General features: G+C 43.5%; 1 protein-coding gene across 2 annotated transcripts in view; it reads left to right on the top strand.

The window, feature by feature from the left end:
• The window catches only part of FSTL4 (follistatin like 4), a 2,447,383-nt gene that overhangs the window by 47,953 nt on the left and 2,381,915 nt on the right, over positions 1-17,515 (top strand). For both annotated transcript variants that reach the window (XM_069652538.1, XM_069652539.1), the window contains exon 2: positions 918-1,050. In XM_069652538.1, coding sequence (XP_069508639.1) covers positions 928-1,050 — 123 coding nt within the window. In that variant the 5' untranslated portion in view covers positions 918-927. The remainder of the gene's footprint in view (positions 1-917; positions 1,051-17,515) is intronic.

The raw sequence follows: 17,515 nt of genomic DNA, 5'->3' as shown, positions 1-17,515 counted from the left end.
TGTTGGGATTGCCAGTAGACAGTGCTAGCAGAGATACGTTTTGGCAATATAATGCACAGAGCTTTATGGAAGTGGGGTCTGATTATAAGATCTCACTTTCTGGGATTGCATTTCAACACTGTTTTGTATTAACATCAAAAATGCTCAATCCTCAAAGAGGGCATTCTGCCACGTGTCAAAATAGCAGGACAACTCCCATCCGGATTTGAAATAGGAACAGCAAATAACCTCTCAAATATTAATTAAACATAGGTTTGCCTCACAAATACCCATTGTTGAGGCAAACTTGACAGAATGTTATTTTGAAGTATTTTGAGAAGCCGAGCACCATTGATGAATTGTGCCTGTTTTGTAGTATGTTGCAGAAGCATGTGCTTGTCAGATTTGATGGTCATTAACGTGATGAAAACAAAACACCTGAGAAAGTGGATGCAAGCTAGCTAGTGATCAGCATTACATCAACACCGAGAGCATGGGATAGGTCTATAGAATTGGCTGGTGGCAGTCTCATTGTTTGAATGCAAAGCCCTGTGTGTCATGTTGCAAAGGCATGTGACTATTTGCAAGCAGGTAACATTAAATATACTATTTATACTATGAAAATGCTTCTTGAAAATGCCTGGTTAACAATTCCCTGGAGTCAGATGCATTGTGTGATAACTATAAGATCATTCTTATCAAATGATTTAAAAAAAAAAGCTTTTGAATGTTTATGGAAATGAGAGAATTACCCCGCACTCCACCCTCCACCGCGCGTGACTCATACATGGTATGCGTGAACATTTAAAGGACACGTTTGGCAGTGGCAGGTTCCTTTTAATTTCAAATTCAGAGAAGGGATGAGCCGGTCGCTTTTTCAATCTGTCATCTGTGTGCATAACTGATTGGAATTGACGCGTGTCATCTTGTCCTCACAGACTGGCAATAATGAAATCAAGAATCGCCCGGGTCGTGCTGCTTGGGGTCCTCCTGTCGGCAACTTGGGGATGGATGGATTCAGACAGCAGCAGCAGCAGGTTCCCGCCAGCTGCGGGGAAGTCGCAACAAGAGGTAAACAGATGTGTGCTTTGATTATATTTCGGGTGCATTTGTGATTTATTTCGCCTTTGTCTTCCTTTGATATTTGCTACTGTTTAGTTATTGGATATGGTGCTAATGGACCTCGAATGAGCAATGGAGGACTCGGCGGACACCCTGTATTGTTGCACGAGCACCGCAAACCATAGAGGTTCTGCAAAAAACAGAGTGGGGTGTCAGGGCGCCAGTTCAGATTGGCATTCGGAAACAGGATATGACGGGGATGTGGGCTCATCAGGAGTCTGGCAGTATCCTGGGGTTAATACCGCCGGGATACCGCCAGCGCAAATAGCATTACTGGTACATCGGTCCGGCGCTATTAGCAGCGGATCACGAGTAGCGGTAACCAATTGTTTTGGGAGTACTATTTCTGCCGGCAGTAATAGCGCTGGAGGTAATGGCACCAAACAGTTTCAAAAACAGGCAGTAAGGTGACATTTTTACCTCCAACAAAAAGCTCGAGGTAAAGCTCCCACTGAACTCCCTACTCATGATTAGGCCAACTTTGAAATGCGGCGGTAATAGCGTTACCGCCGCATTTAAGGGCTAAGGCCCAACTCATGATGGGATTTGTATTTTACTATTTTTGGGATTTGGTCATAATCAACAGCTATCTTTCGTGAAGGCCGTAAACCACAGTTAGAAGGCATTTTTTGTATCCTTTAATCAGAATGCAACATGGTAAGAGACATCAATGCTGAGAAACTATGTGAACAAATTATTTTGACTAAAAAATTATCAAAAACACAATAATAAGAAATGCAATTAAAACAAATCATAATCAAAAAATCCATCAACAATTAAATATATCATTTGAAGCAAAAATACCTATTACAGAAACAACAATGGCTCAATTCTAAACTTTATTTCTCAATGGATATTTGTTAGTCATCATAGCAAAATATTAATATCCAGCTACTTTTCTGGCAATTCAATGTCATGACATGTGGGCAACTTCCAAGAAATGAATTAGAGAGTTTTGAATATTGCATGCTATTCTATGTCAAGCAAATCAGGTGTCAAACCCAATACTGATTCAAACATTGCTGCACACTCTATGAACAGATGTGCCTATTTATAGTAGCTAACCCATTAGTGCAGTGCTCAAAACCTAACACAATTTTTTGTTTGGGTTCAGTAGCACCTGAAAGCCGAAACTATTGCATTGGAGTAAAGATAGGAGGGAGATGACATGTGAGTAGAGACACACCTTTTGTTGGTATTATTTGGTTATTTGCACACCCGTTGACGGCCCAGGGCCATGCTGATCCCTATGGCTATTTCAACCCACTAGCTGCCCCTACCTGCTCTAAACACATCCTCCTGGGATCTTTGTGCTCCCCCTCTATCAGACTTTAGCCTGCCAGAGTTTTCTTCTAAGTAGTCTACAGAGGGTTCATGGCTCAATTGCAGCTTTTTAGTTGGTATACCAACACTGTCATTTAATAGAAAAGAGTTAAACGATTTGCTGACACTCAAATGTCTTCATTGGTTGTGGCACGACGTGGTGGCCTCCATATCACACACAATGGCACTGCTAAAACCAAAAGGATTTCTGATCCTGTCAATCCAGTCCGGATGTTACTGAAATTGAACTTGCAAATCAGTTGTTACAAGGGGGATTTAAGCAATCAAATTCAGATCCCTGCCACCTACTGACACTGACATACAAATAACAGTTTCTTTGTGTTTAACTGCCCACACGACAGCTTTAACAAACAAGCCCACTTTGTCTCCTACTAGGGCACGCGTATTCACCTCTGTGACCTTCTACACTCAACGTGGCAGCCCATCCGATGATCAGCTCCTTAAACCAGGCTCTGCCAGCAATCCTTCCATTGCCTCCCCGCGTGTCCCTCTGTGGGGCAGATTGCTGGGGGTTACTGTGTACACAGAAACCAAATAATCCCAACAACCCCTGCACATGTCAGTCCTACATCTGAAAGACCTCTGATTCATGAGTACTGAGCTCTGAAACCCCTCGTAGTGGACGCAGCTGGCACATATAAATACAAATATGTCTACCTTCAGTTGACCATGAACTAATTATTTTGAGCTGCAATACAGCTGGGAACTCATTAAAGATGCTGGTCGAAGATTGGCAACTATATAGTGATGGTTTTGACATTATTTGTCTCCAAACATCTTGGGCATGTTCGCTGGTCCATAAGCACGGCTATTATAAACAGGTAAATAGGACACCCAACTGGTGGCTTGATTGTGTGTATTAAAAACAACATAACTAGGAAAATAATTTTAGTTTGATCCACCAAACTGTTTATAAATTATATTGTGTACTGTATTTGGTGATACGTATATTATCGCCAACATGTATTTTAGACTCTGAACGAGACCCTGGAATCATTGTATATGTTAATTGACAAAACTGTATGATTTGTAAAGCCCTAACAATTACATTGTTGTGATACTTGCAGGTGATTTTAATACTCAATTCGAGCCATTACAGGATTTGAATGATTACCTTCTAGACACAGATCACATCTGGGGATTTCTAAAACCTCAGCATCTACTCCAAGGAGATCTAAGAAATATGCACTTTGGCTTTTTACTTCTATGGTACTTTGGCTTTTTACTTCTATGGCAGCCCTGGGAGTCCAAACATGTAGCGGAAGGTGTTCGACTGCTAGTCCTGCTAAACACACCTTCTGTACTACTACACAGTTCAGCCTTATTGATTGTATGTGTATTGATCCTTTCTTGTGGCATAGAACTTTGATGTGTTATGTTGATATTGTATTGGAAAGCGATCACACTCCATTGGTCTTGCTATTGTTATGCAAAACGAATAGAGTTTGTCCTAAGTCTCTTAAATGAACCTGAACTGCTTGCAATAAATTAGAAGATCCTTGCAGTCAATTCATATGAAATGGGGGAGGGGAGAGCATTGTTGTCTGCTTATATCTTTTCACTGGTTTCAAAGGTTTTGACCTATGCATGCAAAATTGATATTGACATTTTAATACATTGGTAAATTGTATAGTCACCAATGTGACAAAGCCTAGGACCATGGCCATTATGCAGTATATGAGGTCTAAGTCCTGGTTTGACACTGATTGTCATAATGCTAAGAATATGTTATTTCGCGAACTTACAAAAATGGGAAAACTCAATCCTGACAGGATAATAGATTTAAGAAAAAAATATAAACACATGCTGATTCTCAAAAAAAGCTACTTTCAAGTTCAGACTTGGCAGAATTGTGAGATGGCTGCAGCTAAGACACATTAACTACACGTTGGCTGTCAATTAACCAAGGTATGCTACCAACAGAAGTATTCAGTCAAAATGCTATAGACGAATGCTAGTGGCCTTCAACATTTCAGCTCCTGGTGTATGGGTGTTCTTTCAAGGGAATGCACATCAGACGTGTATTGAAGTTTTGGGATCTACAATGTTCTATGTTTTACTGATGAGGAGTTGAGGACTGCGATGGAGTCCCAATAACGGTGCAAATCACTGTGCCCAGACAGCACACCAGTAGCTTTATTTAAAGACAGACCCACTATCTGGGTCCCATTATTAAAATCTTGTTTCAACTACGTAACCCATCACTATGTTTACCCAAGTTCATGGACTCATACTGTAATTATTCCAAAAAGGGGGAATGTGACCACCCGGCCAACTATCTGCCTGTTTTCCTGATAAATAGCACTGCTGGGTTATATGTGAAAATCATGTGTAACAGGCGCTCTATCTGGGTTTAAGAGAATAATGTGCTGTCATATTGTCAGGTGGGGTAAAAAAAAAAGGGTAGGTACCAGAGACCAGGCAGAATGTCTTTAAATGTTGGTTAAAAAACGCATCTTTTCTAATGACACAGCTACTTTATGGCCGTTTCGTGGACATCAAAACCACATTTGACTCTATTTTGAGAAATTTACTTTGGAAGGTCCTTAGTAACTTTAATATCCCTAATAGCATTTTACATACGATTCAAGGTCTATATGATAATATAACCGCTTCGCTAAGGTACGTTCCTGGACGCAAGACGACTAGAACTTTTCCTGTCACTAGCAGTGTCAGCCAAGAATGTTTATTATCCCCTCTTTTATTCTTACTCTTTAGGAATGATTTAGCCAAAGCTATTTGATTCTTATAAGCCAAATCACCTACGATGGCCGGGACCAAGCTAGGGCTATTATTATTGGCTGGCGACACTGTGTTACTTTCAATAACTCCTCAAAGACTTCAGAGGCAGCTTGGTGTGTCCCTTTAAACTCTGTACAACTAAATATGTACTCATTAATGTAAATATAATGACATGTAGAACCTTTATCTTGGGAAAACCCGCCAGAGCTCTTCCCCTTTGCTTAACTGGTGTTCCTATTGAGAGAGTCCCCTATTATGAGTATCTCGACATCCACTTTGCATGTCGGGGAAAGGGGAACGTTGAACTGGGGAAGAGTGAACTTGTTTTGGTGGAGTTGTGTAGGCATTTTGCAGTATAGCAAGATCTATGGCAACAAGATAGTAACTTCATCCCTAAACGTACACAGAATTGAGAGCTTTAGGTCAGCTTTATATGGGTCAGGACTTTGGGGTTTATGTGACCTTCAATATCTTGTGGTAAAAACGAACCCCTCTATAAACAGCTAGTGAATCTCCCCAACTCTGCCCCAAATGCTTTTTTGCGCTATGACTTTGTGAGGGAATTGAGAGGGATGTGTTTTTTTTTAGACCCTTCTTTTATTGGCTAATGATCTGAAGTACCCCCTCAACTTCTCAGATACCGAGATTGTCCACAGGATGTCCTTAGCTTGCATGATGCCAGCTCCTGGTCCTGTTTAGGCACGTACGTGCAGCTTTTGATCTGTTGGACTGCGATAATTTTCATACTAATCCTGTATCCATTCTATCACAATCTAACATGTTTAACACTAATATTGAAATTGTTTAATTTTCAGGCATGGCCCTTCTTATGTTGCTAGCAAAATATCTGTACGACTAGAGAGATTTCTCACGTTAGTAGCTCCAGTCATGCAGAGGGTTCTACCTACTAAATTTAGATTGTCCCTGGAATCCTATACAGAAAGATGCTTAGAGCATGGTTAATTTACTTGCCTCATATGTGTGACGGATGTTTCCTATGTCATGCTGTTTTGCCCCCTGTATGCGATACTCAGAAGCAATGGCTTGTACCTTGTCTGCTAGCGAGACCTATAATTCATTGGAGAAAAGCAATGGCTCGGTTGTATTACATGTCCGATGTTACTACTTCTGCGTACTTAGCCAACGTTTAACATTATCCTAGGTCTACATGCGCCAATTATGTAAAACACAAGTGTTTTTGCAATGGATTCCATGTCCTGACATATTTTACCAACATATTTATTTCATGCATACATCAGCTTTTAGTGTTTATGCTATACGTTATTTTAGGCTGTATTGATTGTAAGGCATTGCTTTATGAATCTACTGTGATTAGAAATAAACACATGGCGATGATGACGATGATGACGAATAATTTCCTTCATTGGAAAACATATATTTGCAAGTTGTTCTGTGAGTGGTGGCTATTGGATCTGATTGCAACACTATAGCCCTGGGCACATCATGTTGAGCTGGTCATACGGAATTTTGTGACTTCAAAGAATAGGGCTTTTTTTGAAGTGCTGTGATGTGTTTTAACCGGATGCCATCTCTGCGGGACAATTTAACAAAACACGTGAAGAAGAAACAGTTAACTTCATCCTAATGCGTTCAGCCATCCAGCTGAACCCCAGATTCATGATTCCAGATACAAGAGGCTCACGCCGCACTCTGGGAAAGAAGATTCTTTCCTTTTCTGTAATAATGACGTAAGCCTATCCTAAACCCTAATTCTAACATTGCATTCTATAATACCACTGCAAGGCTCAAACATTAAAAGGCGTGTTTACATCAAAAGCAATTATCTGACTACCACCCATGGAGTCCCTACCGCACATGCTTGTAATACCCGTTAATTGAATGTAACCAAAGCGCTCAAGTGCGGCCGCTTGGAATATGAATGCCACATGGGCGTCATCGTCCACGCCCGTGGAAGTAGTGTAGACCAGTCACAAATGTGGAAAGACACACCCTGGGAGTGTAAGTGAAAAGGACACATGTATAGTTCACAGTGTGATATAAAATGCTTGGCTTGACTAGCCTACAACCACTACATGCTTTCATAATGCCAGGTACATATGAAGATACCATTTTACCTTGTAGTAGGCATTGAATTACTAAAACTGTTTGATTAACCATACAATGGTGGATTTATTCAAAAAAGTTCTGAAAAAATGTAACTTTTTTTTACATGGAAGTTGTGAACAAAAACTGCAGTTCAAAATATTGGCGCTTCACATTGTGTGGCCATACACAGGTGAAATAATGAGCTCTGCTGGGAAGAGTGACTCATTCATCTTCAGGCAGCTATATTACTCTCAGCTTGATCTATGTTCTACACAGCACATAAGGGTCTATGTTTCTGCTCATATGGGTTGTCTAATTTTTATATTACTGCAAGGATATATTAGGTAGGCAGTAATGGTGGGGAGGGGTGCATTTGGAAAGTTCAATTATTTATTTTTGATTTGTATTTATTGCCTTTGTTACACGCCCAAAGCCGGAGGTATCACGGCATGGGTTACATGAGACAGGAGTAGCTGGTTACAAAGAGAATTACAATATTACATTACATGAGACGGTACGAGAGCAGATATGTCTCCACTCGAGCCATAGCATAGATATTGTGCAAAAAGAAAAACAGGAAAGTAGCTCCGTTAGAGCGTGAATCAGGGTGAGACAGGACAGGGACGAACTAGGTGGCCCGGGCAGACTTGTAGTTAGAACGTGTTGAAGAGCCAGGTTTTGATGAGACTCTTGAAGTGCTGATGGGAGCGCTCCCTTGAAGTGCTGATGGGAGCGCTCCCTTGAAGTGCTGATGGGAGCGCTCCTTTCCGATATGCATGGGGAGGGAGTTCCACATTTTAGGTGCAGCTACAGGAAAGCTGATTCCCCCCTGCCCTGATGCTCTTGAATCTTGGGACGTAGAAAAATAACCTAGATAAAATAATGATTCTGAGAGGGTGGGGTGCCAACATTATATTTCAAGGCTGTCCAGACAAGGTACACTGTTGGATAATGTTCTCAATGTAAAGGGGGCTATGTCACAGTAGGAGGTTCTTCATACGCGCTTCCCGCAGAATCACGTGCTTAGAGTTCAGTGTTACCTCTGGAATCAGATCCGGGTGCAGGTGGCTTTCTCCATTCAAAGTCAATCTGGATATTGGTAATTCATTTCCAATGTTACCTCAGTGTGTTATTGTCCGTGGTACTGAAACTGTTATGGGGCTCATTTAGTACTGGCTGTCTAGTAGTATGTAAAGTGGATTCATGAGTGATGCATGTGTTCCTGCATCAGGGCACCGGGTGCTTACCCGGGGGCAGTTTGTGTGCCTTGTTGCATACTCCTGGCACGTGGCACATTGTGCATTGAACTAACTGAATGTAGTAGGATTTGTGTCACTGATTGCATGAGGTGCATGTCCGAAAGCACATGCTTTTGCTGCATGTTTTAGGTGCATGCAGGAGTGCAGGTGGAGTCAGGTGCATACTGGGGTACAGAGAACATGCGCATTTTCGGGGAATCTGGTTCATGCCGGATTGCACCGAGCATTTCCTCTTGCATTCATGCTGGTTGTGCTTCTGCTGAAACCTGTGGTCAATGGAAGTGAAGGCGGCTTGGCTCATTCCGCCTCCTGGAGAGGGTTTGCTTATTGTGTTTGGTCCAGTTTGGCTTTGAATTTAAGGTCTCTTTTTAACAAGATAGACAGGGCGCAGAGATACAGTTGCCTTTATGCACTGGTTTTCTTCTGGGGTTCCCCTTTACCCAGAGGTGTTTACTCTCTGCTCCCTCCCTCCCTCCGTATTCTGCTTTCAGTGATGGTGGGGCCCACTTGTGAAGAGAGCCGCTGCGGTGCCCTGTCCTGCAGGTCTGTCATATCCTGCATGTAGTGGTGATAGATTTCTCTGGCAATGACTAGACAGTGATGCAATTTATATGCTTGGAGTGAAGCTAGGGTCGGGCGATGCATGCAAGTGTGTTGGTGCCTGCCTCCAGTGTGTTTGGACAATTGGTGGGTGTCTCCTTGCGGGCCGAGATACAGAGCTATTACATAGAAAAAGAGGAGTCTATAGAGTAAGACACTATTGCAGAGAACTTTTTAATTCATCAATACATGTTAGTATTGCCTCTTTAAGTTGTTCCACAGTGGACATGACAACAAAATTGTATGCAGTTTGCTTTTCCATTTTATTCACTTGTGAATGAATTGTGATATGTATTTGTGTGTTATTAAACAATTACACTTTATATGTTTGGGTACTGAATTGTTGTGATGAATTGTGCCTGTGAGGTTTGTGCATTGGGTGTATTCATTTCAGTTATTACATGTTTTTAAGAAATTAAACAAAAGTTATAGCCCGAACCACGTTCCAGTGTCTTAGGGTGTCTTTGTTTCATGAGGAGGGAAGGCTGTTCACACAAGGCTCACTAGACAGTCTGGGGGGTGACTCCTTGAGTATCCTGTTCTGAAGACGCGAATACACAAGTGAAATTGAATGCAAGGCCTGTGGATGGTTATTACAGCTAATTATCAAAAGTGCTACACTCCATGCTGGAAAGGTGACAGACACTTGAATTCAGCTCTTTCTGAATTCTCTTGGGGTGACACCTGCACATTGTTAATTCAGTTGTGCTCTCTGCCGGGGAATGCATAACGAATTCATTACACTGAAAAAGAGTTAGAATGAAGAATCGCTGGGCTGGTGCAGCAGCTAATCGCTTTGAGTAAGGGTGCAAGTAACCGGCCTCTCTAGTAGCTGCCAGTGGAAATGATCACTGTAGGCTGAGAAACCCCTCTCCTGTGCTCTTCTGCATAGAGCAGCCTGTACTTTGCCCCTTCTCACTGAGTTGTCCAACTCTGGGCCTCGAGGGCCGGAATCCTGACAGGTTTTCAGGATATCCCTTATTAATAGCCATGAGGAATAATTTGCATACATTTAGCATCGTTGTATGCAAATTAATCTCATGAATTTTAATGAGGGTTATCCTGAAAACCCAGCATGGATGTCGAGGCCTGGAGTTTGGAGGAATCTAAAACTAGTCTTTGAAGCCTCCATGTTTCTGTGAATTTTATCAAACCGCTTCTTTTTTTTGGTTTCTGGATGTTCTTTGGATGATGTTCCTTGGCGGATCTGGGTTTGTATTAACATAGTGCCTTGATCACTTCCCTAATACCTAATAATTTTATTAGGATTATCAAGATGATTAGCTGTGTTAACTGATTGATTCATTTCTGTTATTTCAAAATATTGGTGGGTAGTGGTCAGCATGGAACAGCCAGGGCTTGCCCCATTCAGGTCTCTAATTATCTGGAAACATGTGAAACTGAAAATTAGATATATTCCAATTCTGAACACCCCTAGCCCCTGACAAAGTCACAAGACATGCGTCTACCTCTTTTGGGTGTAACCCACACCCCAGAATATGACACGACATCATATTGCCTCTGGAGGCATCTAAGTGTTTGATATAGAGGACTCTAACGAATGACGACCTGCTTCTCCACTAAAATGGCTGCTCTGCCTGTCAATGCACTAAATGCAATAGGAATTAGATGGTGCTGCTACTGGTGCAAAATGGCCGTCAGCAGTAAAACGTGTCTGAGTTAATTACTGCTGCTGGCCAGGACAGTGTTTTTATGCAGTTGTACAGATAGCATTTCTGCCCAGGTGATAATGGGCTGCAGTCAGATGAAATCAATCACCTGTTTCTACCCAACTATGTAAAAAGAAAGAAAACAAAGGCTCATTTTCCTATTCCACGATGCCATTTCCCGGACTCCGCTATGGAGTGCAGGCCAGATGTGATTTTTCAGAGGGGAGCATTGCTTCGGGCAGCGCTGCATTCCCCCAGTGCAGTCGGCCTTTATTGGTTTCTACACAGGATTGTCTGTGACTCTCATGACACCCCAGGACAGAGGTGGGGGACGGTGAGACCTGTGGCCAGCCCTCCTGATCCATCCCTAAGGTTAAACCTGCTCACAGTGCAGAATGTGCAGCACTTTTAAATGGGTATTACCCCCATGCAAATAGTTTATGCCAGAGGCCCAGCAGCATCCCATGGTATAGCTCAGGGGTTTGAATCCTTTGGCTCTCCAGATGTGTTGGACTGCATACTCATCAGCCCTAGCCAGCAGAGGCAATAGTGAGGGATCAAGGGAGTCATAGTTTAAAACATCTGGAGAGTTGTGGGTTGTACACCCGTGTTAAAGGTGGCCGGGCACTGCCACTCATTTGATAATGTGAGCCTAGGGGCCTGATTTACAAAGTGTTCCAATGGGGTGTTCCAGCCCTATGGGTTCCACGCCTGCTCAAGTGTGAGCTACACTATTGTAGACACACACGCCTATTAAATCAATGACTAGCCTGATACAGTCAGCAAACATGCACATCTTTAGAAGTGTTTACAAAGAAAATGAATGAGACCTCCCCCTCCCTCCCTCATTTCACTTAAACTACCACAATTAGCATATAGAAAAGCTTTGTATGAAGAATAAACATGGCTGCTTAGATATGAGACTTCCTGGAAATGTGCTTCGTGTTCATCTGCCAAACTGTGTAACCCTTTTCCAAAACAAACAACATTCCTAGATATGACATCATTCTGCATGCTAAGTGGTAACTGACATTAAGGGGGGTTGTGTGTCTTGGTATGCAGTGTTAATAACGAAAAATAAATAATGACAAACATGTTCAGTGACACCTGAATAACGACAAACAAGTCGAGTGTGTTTTCTAGAAAGCAACAGTGTTATTGTTTCACTCACATTACAGTGCCCTGCTCTTCATGCATTCTTTTTTGGGGGAGGGGGCGTTGCTTCTCCCCGGCCCACAGTGTGTATCCACTAGAGGCTGATATCAGCCACGTGTTCAGGTTTCATGTACTAGAGACGTGAGCTGAGACATTAACAAAATTAACTTTCAAAGTGGTAATTGCACATTATAGAATTGATGATTTATAGTCATTCCATCGACAGCCAAAGCATCTAATGCCATACCATCTAAAAAAAAGCATAGAAAAAAAAACATCTATTTTTTTTTCCATTTTTTTTTTAATGGGTAGTCCCTCCCAGCGCCCCTGGTTTTAACCTTTAAAACCCATTTTTATTAAACGTAAACCTTTACCATCTAATAAAATGCATTAGATGTTTTTATTTAGCTGGTTTGGCTGTCGATGCTTTGGTTGTCGATGCAATGACTGGATACCAAATTGACGTATGGCATATTATAAAGCTTCTTCCGAACTCCAAGGGAAATTGCAGGATTTTTAATTAAGGACATGCTAAGGTTCAGTTTGCTTTATCTAAATGGGTGAATGTAACCTGCACTATGCACATTAAAATACCACATTTGCATGCATCGCTCCTATTTGTAACCAGTCCCAATCCGCCTAAATTCAGTTGCAATATGGAGAACCTCTGACCCAAATGTAAAATGGTGGCCCTTCCATGGTGGGTGGAGGTGCAGGTCCCCTACGTGAACATGAATTGCTTCCTGCAACTTGTCTGAAATCTCAGCACACCTCTGAGCCTGGCAGAGAGCGGGGCTCTTCCCTGCCAGCTTCCGGCATTGGCACATACCATCCACTCCCACAGGCTTCAGGGGGCACATCTCACCCAGCTTCAGATGAATGCCTGCAGGGCCACCGCCCCTCCAGGCACAGTGTGATTCTGGGGAGGAGGGGGCCGTAGGAGGTCATGGCCCACCCGGTGCTCGCTGTTCTAGCATTAGCAGAACAGCACAGGCTGTGCCTGTATGTGTCAAGTGCCTTGGGGACCATCTATGGGTCATGGCGGAGACGGTCAACACCTCTTTTCCTTCTTCATTTTTCCATACACCAGAAGAGCCACACACCTGGAGCCGGAGAGGCGGAAACATTGAGGGATCGGGGTGCCAAGGATATAACTGTAGGTTTAAACATGTGTGTGTGTGTTCATGTGCATCTGAACGTGAGTGTGGGGGTGCTGTGACAAATGTCCCTGGTTTGCCTCTGGGGACATGAAGTGGCATAACCAAAAAGGACAGTGCTTGCCCAAAGTTCTGTGGGTGGAACTTGGGGTGGTATGAGGATATCCACAGGCACCTTCACTTGGGCAGTCACACAGGGAAGTTATAAGGACCCCCCGACCCCCCAAACACACACACAAGTTAATGAGCCTGAAGGTCCCCACGGGCCAAGCCAAAACTCCCCAAGATAAACAACGAACAGACGTATTCATAGACAGTCAGTTTTACACACGAGATACTTTAACGTGCATGTGGTAGAGAATAACCAATTTTAAATGCCATGCAAACTTACACTCGGAGAGATTGAAAAGGCAGTCCAAACATTGCCAAGTAGTGGGCTGACCTGCAGGGAAAACAGGGGCCATGTGTGCTACCAGAACAGTGGATTACAGTAACAAAAGAGGGGCAGTCGATTCCAAAATAGTGGTCAGGCCATGTGAAGGATGGGACCAATGCCCGAACCCCAGAGTGAAATCAGGGTCCCATCCCCTCACCAATTCCAAGACCCATATGAAGGCCACGGGACAAAGCAGCGCCCCATAAAACCCTCATGCTCAGTTTGGTGTTTTGAGCAGGAGCTAGAGACGTGGGAGTCAAGGCAAGAGTTTGTATGCAGAAGATTGGAGGAGGGAGCAACAGACTGCCTAAGGCCCAGGAGACTGGACGACAGGTTTTATTGTCCTAATCTTTACTCTTAGGGCCTGATTCACAGAACGTTTTCCTATGTTATTGCACCATTATACAAACACTCCATGAATCAGGCCCCTATTGTTCTGAATGGTGCACATGCTGCATCAAACACCCTTCCTTCCCCTCTGGAGCTTTCTTCTCTGTCAATTCAGCAGTGGTTTACCCTCTACTCTACCAATGTAAATACACACACACACACACACACACACATATATATTTACATATACATTTTGCAATTTCAATCAAATAAGGGGTAGGTGGATAGCAGACTTTAGACTAAAAATAACTGGGAGGACCCTCAGTCTTTGCCCATTGTAATTCCATAGATCCCTCAAAACAACCCTGTGTTTTCTATTGTGTTGTTTTGTTGTGCATCATGGCAGTATCTACGGCGCATCACCCCAACTGATTGATACCTTTCTGACTGAGTCCAAATGAGTTTGCTAATTGGTGTTGCTGATCTATTTTACCCTCAGCAATGATATTTGTCTGTGCACTGACACGCATCTGTTCCTCAGGCAAGGAGATATCAGCGACGCCTTTGCACCCTCTATGGTGAGGGTGTCACTGGATGACTGTGTGAGGAAGTGGCTGAGCTGCTGATGATCTCACCTGCAATAACCGCTGCAGGGATCGAATATTAAGACCAGAAGGGTGTTTCGAGGAGTATGGGTAGATTCTGGCTTCAGGTGCTTTAGGATTGAGCGTGCAAATGCGTTCAGCGTCTGAATTCCCACATTTTTAGGAAGTGCAACGTTTCAGAAAATATTTGAAAAACGTTGGAGTTTCATCTGTGAAAACTGTGAAAACAATGCATCTTATCTTCCTATAGCTATGTTTGGGAAACTGGGTCAAAAACAGGAGCAGTGAATGAAGCGAATATGCTCAGCGCTCTCTGCTTCATAAGCACAACCGTTTTAATTGTTTTAATTGTTCTTTTATAACGCACCTAATGCCATATCTTAGTTTGGGTTCTAAGCCGGATTCGGGATTCGAACCTCTGTTGCTATGGGGACTGTCCTCCATTCGCAAGTTACCATCGTTAGGAATATCTCGTAAAATTAGGGCACACGGGACACAAAAGATAGTGGCATTCCTCCTAGGGGGGAAGAGGGTGGGTGTAAATATTTGTAACCTCATTCTGAGTCGAGTGCTAATGGTACAAAAAGTAACTATTCAAAATTACCAACGGTTGTTAAATCCTTCCTGAATGTGGTTGTGAGAGGGAGAGGGTTACTGCATGGCGAGCTCTCTAGGAACATGGCCTGTGTTTTTACTACCACATTATGAGATTAGAAGCTTCCCCTATTCATTACATTTGAACTCCTCTCAAGAGGTGGAAGTAAAACTTTTTTTTAACTCCCCATATATTCTTTTATGTGTTTTCCTGTATGCAAGGCACATTAAGCCAGGCACCTTTGCTTCTCCTGTTTCGACGTTCAAAGCGGTGATCATATGAGCATCACTGAAGCCCACCGTCCCACCACCTTTGCCCTGTAATGCACCAAAAGTGTCAGACTCCAGCTTTTGGTGCATTTACATACAAATGCGCAGTACTGATGTGAAACGCGTCTGTATGCAATCAATTTCATCTACATTTGGACGGTGGGAAGGGAAACAATTATAAAAATAATCCACGCTCTGGAACGACCACCCCCGCCCTGCGTGGCATACCTTCCTACCAAACTTTCCGGAAAAACCTTAAAACCCATCTCTTCAACTGATACTTTGCACCGTTTTCCTGTCTGTAACTAGCGCCTAGATGCCCAAGCGCTGTGCGTGCTCCCAACAAATGTACTATTAAATAAATAAATAAATTCATGTGAATTTCGCAAAAAATACTGCCTGCGATATTTCTGGAAATCTAAACCTTTACCACTAACTCAGTGATGTTCCTGTAATAGGGTGCATTTAAAGAATCAGCACAGGTGGGGAAAGTGATCACTGCATGTGGTAAGCTTTAAAAAAAATCTCCCTCACACATAATGGGCACACTGCTGGCAGCACATACAGCGATGCTAGATATAGCGTGAAATGCACCCAATCCCAAGACACATGGATAGGAAAGTGAGTGAAACGCATGCGCACAGGCTCCTTCCACTGCCCACACAGCGGATTCTCAAAGGTCCGAAACAGGTGCTATGTACATGTCTAAGAGTCACATCTAAGAGCAAACTCCTAAGGTTTCACGAACCACAATTGAAAGCAAGCCACCCACACCAAAAGAAAACACGACAGCTTGGCAAGGAACAGACCTCACTCGCTTGCCGTTCGATTATTGGCAAGCTGTAGTGTGTGCCGCTATCTTCTACCCTCGTGCAGGGACTTGGAGGTTAAACATGGCTAGAGGACGGAGTCGGCCAATCCAAAGTAGCAGATGCCGGCACTTGCCCTCGACATCCAATGGATGGGTGTGGGAGGAGCCTAAAGGGGAGGGGCATTGGGGAGACGCATCTGTGTCCGACGTGTGCAGGGGGAAAGGCCCGTTAAACATAGGATTGGTGTGTCCGCTGCAAGCAGTGCAGTCACGAGGCGGCTGACATGGATGCAAGGGATGTGGCAGAGGCATTTGTGGGGGTTATAGGAAGCACTCTATCAACACAAGTCGATTATACTGCAAGTGCGTTAAAAAGGAGGAGGCCAGGACGTGGATAGTAGATTATTCCTCGTGGCTTCCAGGCGATAAATAATTGATTTATGAAACAGTGGGGAGTGGAAGGCAGTCTGTAGCACTGAACCGTCGGAGGCAGATGTAGAATGGGTGGATGCCTGTGGGGGCACACAGCATATACTGCAATGGTTATCCCCCACCTCATTTATGACGGCTACACTCTGTTTACAAAAAGGGGCTACTTCTTAGTTGCTGTTCATATTAAAGGAGCTTCGTCGCAATTATAGCATATATGCAAGTAGTATGTCTTTCTAAAGTCTTACAGAGCGTGATTGATGGCATTGCACATGTCTGGGACAATTGGCGGTGATGTTAAAAGAAGCTCCTTCCTATTTCCATCAGAAATATCAAATATCAAAAAAGGTGGGAAGCGTTTCCTGAAACCCTACAGTGTCCGTTACCTCTGGGAGGTCTGACCAGTGCCTGATTTCATACTGGAAAGCTCCACAACGTTGGTCCATTTAAAGGGCCCGGCCTGTCTGAGTGCACACTCACTATTCTTTGTCAGACATCATTGGATTTTCAGTTGGGGGGTTTTGTGGATAAAGAATATTTTCTTCATCACGATAAACATTCAACTTGCATTTAAGCAGAAATGTCATACACATCCCGATGCATCATGTGGCCATAATGCGCCCTAGAATTCCTTACCCCCGAACAATCAAGGTTGCCATAGAAGGCCCAGCACTAAGGCCAATCTCCCCTGTCTGGCCGGAACTTCTGGGCACGAGAGACCATCCTCGGTCTGCGTCTGTACACCGCCTGGTCCGTGAAGATGCCGACACTCAGGCTGTCTGGCCGGAACTTCTGGGCACGAGAGACCATCCTTGGTCCGCGTCTGTACACCGTCTGGCCCGTGAAGATGCCGACACTCAGGCTGTCTGGCCGGAACTTCTGGGCACAAGAGACCATCCTCGGTCCGTATCTGTACACCGTCTGGCCCGTGAAGATGCCGACACT

Source organism: Ambystoma mexicanum, chromosome 3p (genome assembly GCF_040938575.1).
Source record: "Ambystoma mexicanum isolate Mex_15411 chromosome 3p, UKY_AmexF1_1, whole genome shotgun sequence".
Taxonomy (NCBI): domain Eukaryota; kingdom Metazoa; phylum Chordata; class Amphibia; order Caudata; family Ambystomatidae; genus Ambystoma; species Ambystoma mexicanum.
Note: the sequence above shows the minus strand (reverse complement) of the source record. Positions and strands in the feature narration are given on the sequence as shown.